This window comes from Lupinus angustifolius, unplaced genomic scaffold, assembly GCF_001865875.1.
Source record: "Lupinus angustifolius cultivar Tanjil unplaced genomic scaffold, LupAngTanjil_v1.0 Scaffold_45_118, whole genome shotgun sequence".
In the NCBI taxonomy this organism is placed as follows: Eukaryota; Viridiplantae; Streptophyta; class Magnoliopsida; order Fabales; family Fabaceae; genus Lupinus; species Lupinus angustifolius.
In genome coordinates this window covers 5,444-16,033 of record NW_017721869.1, presented here as the reverse complement: position 1 = coordinate 16,033, position 10,590 = coordinate 5,444, and the positions used below count along the sequence as shown (strand labels likewise).

The following is a 10,590-nucleotide window of genomic DNA, read 5'->3' as shown; positions in this document are numbered from 1 at the left end:
AGTGTCCAAAGACAGATGAAGAGAAGAAATACATGTCAAAGGTTCCATATGCCAGTGCAGTGGGTTGCTTGATGTATGCTATAGTTTGTACTAGACCGGACTTGGCACAAGCAGTTAGTCAAGTATGCAAGTACATGTCGAAACCAGGGAAGCAACATTGGGAAGCAGTCAAATGGATTTTCAGATATTTGAAGGGGGCTACAGGTCTCGGGATCATGTTTGGCAACCAACAGAGTAAGCTTTCAGTTATTGGTTATGTTGATTCGGACTATGCAGGAGACTTGGATGATAGAAGGTCCACAATGGGGTTTGTCTTCACCCTTGCAATTGGACCAATTATGTGGAGATCATCAGTTCAGTCTGTTGTTGCTATGCCCACAACTGAAGCAAAGTACATGGCAGCTGGTGAAGCTTCTAAGGAAGCCCTGTGGCTTATGGGGCTAGTAAATGAGTTAGGCATTGAGCAAGATGGAGTTTCGCTGCATTGTGACAGTTAAAGTGCTATCTTCTTGGCAAAGAATCAGGTGTATCATGCTAGGACCAAATATTTTGATGTGAGATTTCATAAGATCAGAGAGTTGGTAGCTTGTGGGCAGATACAATTTTTTTTAAACAACTTTTTTAAACAACGCTTATTGAAGAAAGCAATGTTAAAGACGATACTTCATATATTTAACAATACTTCTTCAATAAGCGCTATTAAAAATAACACATTTAACATTGTTTGTTTAAACAAACGTTGTTAAAGATAACACCTTTAACAACGCTTATTGAAGAAGTGTTGTTAAATATATGAAGTATGATCTTTAACAGCGCTTTCTTTAATAAGCGATGTTAAAGATAACACCTTTAACAACGTTTTCTTTAATAAGCGTTGTTACTTATTTTCCGCCTTATATTAATAGCGTTCAACACATAAGCGTTGTTAAATGTGCGTTGTTAAATACCAATTCTGACGTAGTGAATTGAAAATAATATTTTATCCATTTTACTGATGATTGTCTTGATTATAAATGTGTTTATCTTATGAAAAAATAAAAGTGAAGCACTTGATATGTTTAAGATATATATGACCGAAGTTGAAAATCAATTTAACAAGAAGATTAAGGAACTCCAAAATGATAAAGGAACTGAGTATGATTATAGTTTATTCAATGAATTTTATAAGATGCACAAAATAATATATGGAATAATATAACTATCTTCACCTGTAGTGCATGGTAAATTTGAATGAAAGAATATAGCTTTTATTAAATTAGTTGTATCTATCATGTTAAGTTTTGTTGCCCCATCTACTTGATGGGGTGAAATGTTATTAGCTATATGTTACATGCTAAATAAAGCACCCAAGCAAAGAGTAAAACATCTTTGTATGACATATTAAAGAATAAACAACCAAAGTTATATTATTTTTTATATTGGGGTTGTGTGGCTTATGTTTGAATCCCAAATTCTAAGAAAGTTAAAATTGCAAGCAGAAACTGCGAAAGTTAATAAACACAGTTGGTACTCCTTGACCCAATTACAATCCAGAAACAGACAAGATCATCTCTTTTGACCAGTTATTCTTCCTCTTCTAGTGCTAAAAGAAAGAGGACAATTGCAAAATATCTTCGTTCTAGAAGAGTGTTTAAAGCGAATAGAGTGTAAAAAATCTCGCACTTGTAGCATTGTATTGATGTATTGAGTGTGCATTTTTGTGTGATTTTGTTGATCTCTATGTTATTCCTTTTTTTAACTTATCATGTGATGAAAAAAAACGAGACACTCCATTCTTAAAAGTATACTTGAGAGCAACCACTTTTGCACATTACTTGGTACTTGTCGATCGGTTTGCTGCGTAGAAAACTAAACGTACACGAAAAGTTTTAGTGACTAATTTAGTATAAATCGAATACTACCGTATATAGTGTCGTGTGTATACACTCTTTTTAATGATTGGAAGTGGTGTTTATGAATATGATTTATTTAGTTCGGATAAGGTCAATTTTCAATAAAATCATATTTCATAATTCGAAGGTTTTAGAAAACCAAACCAATTTTTGTTTTCAAGATACCAAACCGAAAAATAATCCTTAAAGTCAAAGTATCATATAAACAAAATCATCATTCACGATTTGATTCCATTGCAAAATTAAATGTTTCAAATGTGAAACGAAATTCAAAACTGGACACCTTGAAATTCTTGTTTGCCGTAGTGGAAAGTTGAGGACCACCACAAAAGGATTATAAAATGAATCTAATATCTATATATTGACAATATAAAGATTATACACAGTTAGTTTATTATCTACTAATTATTTATATTATTTTTTATTTAAAAACAATAATAATTAAGAATTTATGATGGGTTATGCAGCAATATAAAAACCTCTTACATTATTAGTGTATATATATATATATTTTTTTTTCTCATATAAAATAAGTTTTACAAAGAAACTTTCAGCCATTAAGATAAAGTGTGTGAATCTAAGTGTCTTTGTTCAAATAAAGCGGTGAATTGTGTCACAATCAATGATGTGGATAATGGTTTATAATTCTAATGGGAAGAAAAATGATTAGTAAATGACTCATTAGCTTATTAAAAAAGTGATTAGTTGACTCTTTATCCTAAAGGGTGCCATCCAAAATTGGCTTCTGCCTAACTTAAAGCTTACAATTGCTCATCAATAAAGTCCCTAACACATTCTCCCATAAATCACTATGCATGACTCCAAAAGAAAATTCAAACCTAGTGTGCGTTCAGACGCAAAAGAGATGAAAAGGCGAATTGAGGCAATATATAAAACAATTGAGATTAAATAAATCCCAAAGACTTCTAATACAATTCGTTATTAGGATAAGACTATTGATTTAAGAGTGTAATATTTATGTATTGTAAGTATAAATAAATGAAAGATGATAAATTAATAGTGTATAAAATTCTTATATTACAAGTACATATATTTTCTCCTCTTGATTTAATGGCAAATAATAATTCAGTTATATATACAAATACATAAAGTTCCCTTACATAAGATTCCACTTCCAAATGCGCTAAGATTTGCATTTGTCATTACTCAGCACTCATGTGTTTATCTGAATTACCACTCACGAGGGTATTAAAGTCACTGTGTGAACAAATATTATCCAGTTATGCATTTTTTGTCTGTAAATGTCCATAGGTTAAAGGTTATGAACGACATTATTCAATCAAATAATGATTGAAATAATTAAGGAATGTAACATAAGGTGTTCTGGTTAGGGTAAAGAGTTTAAGGAGTGAAATGAAGGAAATTATAGGTTTGATTTTATCCACAACAAAATACAAATATACTAACATTTATCACTAAAAAATGATTGAAATAAATATTTTGTTATTTTTTAATAAATCAAGGATACATTTTCCTACAAAAGCTCAATTTAATTTATATCTTCTCATGAATAATTTATTTTATCTATTAGCCTACATACCATGTATTGGGTTGAATGCATTCATAATAGATTACTTATGAAAGTAGTCAAATAAAATAATAATAAGAATAATAATAAGTTACAAATGAAATAGCATTAAATATCATACACCAAAATCAATACTAAAAAGCCATGTAACTATGCTAATTAATTTTAAATGTGAAAAGAAAAGGCCGACGATCTAGAGTACTATTTGGTTAGCAATAATGTGGTCTATTTGGTTAGTATGGACCAACACAATCTTCAACTCAAACAAGTGGACTATATAACACATCGTGGATTCAGTGAAGGTGAAATCCTGCTTTTGGATCAATGGAAGGAGTTACATATATACTTTATCTTACTTCTAATCATTATGAAGGGGTGAGCATGAGTCAGGTTGGGAAGGATTAAGGCTTATCCATATCTAACTTTAAATGTTAGTCGAGTCATTTTTTTTAACACAGGCCCGATCCTTGACTCGAAGCTAAACCGATCTTAGATATTGACTAGATCAACCTTTAAAATCGAACCTGATCTTAGACCGATTAAATACAATGCATACTCATTTTAGATAAAGTCTTCTTAATATTATTATGAATATGTAATTTGACATATGAAATGATAAATGTATAAATATTATTAATCATGTATATATGATTAACAAAGTAGAGAATTAGTGATACTTTCGATCAAAATAATGACATTACTCTATACATATTTGAATAGAAATATAAACAAACATGATGAGTGAGTACTATGAGATAGGTCAGGACATGTCGAGTCTTGTTTGGTCCCTACCCGATCCTAAATATTGATTGAGTCTAATATTTGAACCCAAACTTTGTCCTAGACCTGATAAAATCCGACTCTATTTTGTCTCATAATTTGTGTCACTCTATGTACTATAAGTTATGATTAATCAGAAAAATACTTAATAATTAAATTTTAATTTAAATACATTTTTTCAATTTATTATAATCTTATATCATATGAAGTGATAATCATTTTCATATAATAGATATACACTCGTGAGTGAATTGGGTCGGATCTTGCTCCACCTAATTAAAATTATTCCTTTTATCTTGTATTTTGCCTTTTTTGCCGTTCCAAAAATGCGAAAAGAAAAGAGACAACAATTTATGCCCTTTAAAAAGTGTGGAGTTATAGTCTCCCATCAAATGAGGTAATCCATAACAGTACCACCAGTACTCTCTGAGATCTTCCACCCATCTCTCTCTTCCTCATCAAATCCATCATCATACCCTCACTAACTACACACATCTGACACAGATAACCCACTTCACCACGCCACCTCTCGCTGCATCTTTCATTCCAAATACACTCCAACCCCAACATGACAAACACTAAGTGACCAAACCACCTTTGCCCACTTTATTATTCATGAACTTGTCTCAAACATAAACACATGTTGTATTCTTCTTTGTCTTGTCCTCAAAACTAATAACCCTTTTATTTTTATGTTATTTTTTTCCTATGGAAATGGAAGCTTTTGTTCCTCAAGAGAGGATTAGTGGTGGGTATGCTTCACCTTCTTCTCTTGTTTTGGATAGAGAGAGGATAGAGCTTGTGGAGGCTCCTTTTAAATTGGAACAGAAGGGTGTGTGCTACGAGAGAAGCATTGACGCTTTGAGGAAACATAGTGAGGCAGAACGGAAGAGGAGAGCAAGAATTAATTCACATCTTGATACTCTTCGGTCTGTGATTCCTGGTGCTAAGAAGGTTAGTTCAATTACAATAAAATGCTTTCTCGCAAATAATTTCTATAAGAAAATAAATTATATTTTTCGGCCATGACATATTAATTATTTTTTAAAAAAATATTTCTAAAATTAAACAATATAACACATATATTATATTTTTATTGACCGTGAGAAATAAATTATTTCGATGAGACACTTCTTTCTTGTGTTAATGTTTGTTTGCAAATAGCAAATAGTTTAGTCTCACGTTCTATGACACATTAATTATGTATTAATTTTTTCAGGGAAATGAGTTAAAAGTATATGTATATCTTTATCGATCATTATGTATAATAGTTTTTTATTATATTTAATTATTTAAAATTAGAGTATAATAGTTATGTATTTATAATGTAAGAGTTTTATGCATGGTCAATCCATATTCTCTATTTATTTATATTTTTTAAAAAGTTAATAATAATAAAAAATAAATGATAGATGATCGAAATATAAAACTCTTCTATTAGCACTTAATTTTTCTATTAAAATTATATCAGTTTTCTGAAGATGTGTCCCGTCCCTATCATCAAATAATTTCTACTTGTTGAGAACAAGTTATGATAATTTGTGAAATTCTATCAATGACACGTGCAGAGAAATTCAGTCTATTTCTAGAAGTTTTGTAGAGTAATAGAAATGATGACTGGTATTACACAAAAATATTTAGTTATCCTAAATTTAAATAATATTTCAATAAAATAAATTGAAAATTAATAAAATCCCAATTTTCGTTTATTTCAGTAGTGGCGAGAATCTGTACTTTGTTTCTAGAGCAGCAACTAGAAAGATGTTGATTTATTTAAAAATATATGTTGGTATGTTTAAAATCAATGATGAAGATCTACATAGAGCAACTTTCATGGCATTTAAGGAGCATAGAATTGTTTAGAAAGTGTAATATTTTAAGAGGCTAGTATAAAAATTTATATGTAATTAATATATTAAATAATTAAAAATGATTAAATATGAATAATGAATAATGCAATAATAATATATAAAACTTATGCATATATTATTTTTCTCTAGTTTAAAATGCATCATTATCTAAAATCTAATAAATGGTGATTTTAATAGTAGGTCCTCTTCTAATAACATTTTTATAGTTAAATATTATTATGTTAGTATTTTATGATGCATGATATTTGAACTTTCAACCTCCTTATTATTCCATTTTCTATGACTTTTATTTAAACCATTTGACCACCTTATGATCCCTTCTAATAACATCTCTTGATATGTGCAACCGTACATGGCTTTCGATTGGAAGAACCCTTTCACCGACCCATATTTTTGTGGGTTGTGTTTATGATATAATTCTAAATATCAAAAAACAAAAAATCTTTTATGCATGCTGCTAAATTACTCTTTCACTCAACATACCCACAATAACATTTTTTTATAAGTATCTTTATCCTATCACTAAGAAACTAATCTCTTTCGGGATACATAATTGTTTCTCCTAAATGTTGTTCTTAAGAATCAAAGTCTAGACCTTTTAATATATCTGATGATGTAGTAGGGTCTTAAATAACTTGATATTGGCCATACCCACAATAACTGAATAAGGACCTTTTCCAAACCTTGGACTCCTTGTATTTTCTATGTCTTATTGCAATTTAATTTCCAAAATTGTTGTGGCAATAGAGACTGTTAAGGTCTTGGAAACGTAGTATCTTATTGAGAAAATTGACCTAATTATTTGATGTTTTTACCTTTTTCTTCTTCTTTCTCAGTGGAACTAATTATTTATTTTAGCATAGGGCCTGAAATATTTGAGACGATCATGTTTAAGATGCTGACTAATGTTGACCCTCCTATCAAGTCATTTGATGGAATTGGGTTGTAAAACAAAATGTTAGCTCAAAGGCTGCATAATGATTTATTGTGTACTTTGCTCTCTTTTATGTCCATTACAAATTTATAACATGTTAGGATGGTTGAATATATTAGACTTGAGTATCTTATTATTATATGGACCTTACCAATTACAAGCACTAATTAAAAATACTCTATGGACATTTAAGTCCATTAATGTAATAGAGTTTCTTATACTTATTTTCTAACAAACACTTGGTAGCTGTTCAACGATGGGCAAGAAACACTGCTGCTGCACCAATACAATGAAACATGCCTTAGTCATTCATGCATTCTAACTCAAAAATCATAACTGTAAGTGTTACTTAAAGAATTAAGTTTATAGACATTCAGGGTAGCAATGGAAGTGGACTTGGATGTTATAATTTTCTTATGATTAGTGAAATACTAATTTTAGATTCTTGAATTTCATGATTCTCACGCATAGTATAAATATGATACAAAATCATAATTGAATCTATGTTTCTTAAATCCATTCTTTTGAATGTCTTAAAGAATGTCTTTGGAGAGAATTTTAGTATGATGATATTCCTCAACTAAATCTTGAATTCATTTTAGTACCTTCATTTTCTCTCTAATAGGGAGATGTGAAAATTATTTGTGATTTGGTGTCTTGAAAACCATAACCGTTTCTTATGCCTTAACTTATAGGGTTTTTATTATTTCCTATAGGCTAACTTTTTGGTATCAACTCATTAATCCCATATATATTTTCAATTTTAGAAATTTTAAGAGTTATTAGAACACTTTTTTTATAACCCAAAATAAATAACCAATATAATTATATTAATTAAAAATTGCGAATTTCTAACCTTGCTCTGTCAATCTTATCTGTAATGGCAGTTGCAAATTGCATGAGCATTCACAATATACCAAATTATAAAAAACAATTATTGAAAAATCTCTTGCTTCCATTTACCATCTTGTAATGTAATAAAAGATCTGTTGTGGATTTTCAAACAATTGTAGTGAAACCGGGTAATAAATGACCATAGGGTCGGTTTGCGATTGTGAGTTAAATTTTGGAAGGAAATATAGAGAAATGGAAGAATTTATAGTCATGAAATACATTTTATGAGATGACTTTGATACCGTTTCCTTTCCTCTCCAAAACTCAACTCACCAACAAACCTTTAAAGATAAATGTGAGTAGAACTGAGTTTCAGAAGGCTTGTTTCCCTTATTGATTTAGCTTTTGATTTTGAAGGACACAATTCAATTTTATTTGCTAAAATAAGTGATGAGAAGAATCTGATATAAACTGTCAAAACTAGTTATGCTCAATTGCAGTTGTGATTGTGATTGTTGCAATTGCGGTGATTCCGGCTATTGCAACCTGAATTATTTTGTGAGTAAAAAAATATTTCTGAAATCAATGCAGCCTAATGTGGTTATGTTGTGGCTTGATGTGGCCCAAATGTGGTTCGTTACAGCCCAGTGTAGCACATCATTACGATTTGGTGTCACACCGTAATTGGGTGTGATGTGGTTGCGGCAGTCACCGCAACCGCAATATTATAGATGCATCATGTGATACGATCTCCAATTTAAATCATCGGCTCACACATTGAATTCATATATTGAAATATGAAATTGATCTCACAACTAATGAAACATGTTAAATTATGTAATGCTGAATTTTATTCATATACCTTATGAACTCAGATGGACAAAGCAACCTTACTAGCTGAGGTTATTGGACATTTGAAAGAGCTGAGAGCAAATGCTTCACAAGCTTGTGAAGGCTTAATGATACCAAAGGACAATGATGAAATAAAAGTTGAAGAACAAGAAGGTGGGTTGAATGGTTTCCCTTATTCAATAAGAGCATCCCTATGTTGTGAATATAAACCTGGATTACTATCTTATATTAGACAAGAACTTGATGCACTTCATCTTATGATAATAAGGGCAGAGATGGCAACATTAGGAGGTAGAATGAAGAATGTATTTGTGATAATTAGCTGCAAAGAGCAGAATTTTGAATATGCCGAATATCGTCATTTTCTGGCCAGCTCAGTGCACCAGGCTCTTAGATCAGTATTGGATAGATTTTTGGTTTCACAGGACATTTTAGGAACCAGAAAGAGAAGGAGGATTTCTATATTCAGTTCAGATTTATTGTGAGAACTTAGTTAATCTCAAAGTTATGATTATGATGAGGAAGTGAATGATATAATCTCAAGTAGGTACACTAAAATTTGGTGGCTTTGATAGATAGCTAGGTAGATAACTGATTCCAACTTCTTTTAATCTTTTGACTAAAGCAAAAGGAAGTCTTCTATGATATTGTACTTTTAAGCTGTTACTTCGAAAAATGTTAGTTGTTAATAAATTGACCTATATTATGCAATGCTTTGTACTTAAGTTCCTTTTTCCTTAAGGTGAGCCATACAAAATTAACTTAAGTAACGACTCAATCATCACTGGACTAATTAGCTTACAGACTGACTCTATCAAATTCCAGTAATTGTTTCCTCATTCTCCATCATAGTCCATAATGTATCTATTCAATATATCTCCAAAAACCTGAAATTCGTCTAAGTTTATATTGATGATTATAACTCACAAAATTAACAACTAAGTAAAATTTGATTAAACGTAAAGCCTTCAACTATACAAATGATAGGCAAAGTTTTTTATGAGGAGATGAGAGATTGTGCAACTATGGGGATTTGAACATGTGTTTATCACACTTTTATGTCTTGCAAACTGATGTGAACCTCTTTTGGAAGTTCTTGATAATGATCTATCTTGATTGGTGTTTTACTTTGTCCACGTTTTTCTAGGCTATTTTGATGGTGAATTTTGGCAGCGGATTGATATCGCAAGATAAAAGAAGATGGGTAAGAAATGGGGTGGTAGGCGCTACAACACTTGGGTGTTGATAAGTTGGGTGATGTTTGCCACAAGAACTTGGTTCTTGATAAGAACTTTTAATCTTGGTTCAGCCAAGAAGTTTGGAGAAGACAAAGCTCTCACACAAGGAAATACTCCTTACTTTTTAACTCAAAACAAACTTAGTTTCATTCAGCAAAATAGAAGTACACTTATAGGCAAACCATGATGGTTCTCGCGTGACTCTACCATGAGTCAAGACTTATTTTTGGACTAGATTAAACGTACTACATGACTGGTTACATTGGATCCCTTCCAGCCATGTAGAACACAAAATAATGCAAGTAAATATTCCACATGGGAATTCCTAAGTAATTAAATTACAAAATGCAAGATACTTTGAATTTCCATGAAGAAGTGATGCACTTTAGTCTAGGATTCGTTATTTCTTTGGAGAAATTCGACCATCGTTGAATGTCATGGCCCCCACGAGTTTAAGGAAGCAATTTGGACTTTGAATTGTGCATTTAGACTTGGTTGGATGCATTGCACGAAGATTACACCCATATTTATCAAGCTTGAGTTCCCCATTTAGATGAATTAAGTGAGTGAAGACTTTGCACAAAATCACTCTCATTTATCATTCTTGAGTTCCCAATCTGATGCATTAAATGTAATCTCT

At 31.0% G+C, this 10,590-nt stretch overlaps 1 protein-coding gene across 1 annotated transcript; it reads left to right on the top strand.

Moving 5' to 3' along the window:
• Nucleotides 1-4,593: 4,593 nt before the first annotated feature.
• On the top strand, nucleotides 4,594-9,412 carry LOC109338857 (transcription factor bHLH30-like). Its single transcript, XM_019576205.1, has 2 exons — nucleotides 4,594-5,175; nucleotides 8,736-9,412. The coding sequence occupies exons 1-2, from the start codon at nucleotides 4,930-4,932 to the stop codon at nucleotides 9,195-9,197; spliced, it is 708 nt and encodes a 235-aa protein (XP_019431750.1). The 5' UTR covers nucleotides 4,594-4,929; the 3' UTR covers nucleotides 9,198-9,412.
• The last annotated feature ends 1,178 nt before the right edge of the window (nucleotides 9,413-10,590 follow it).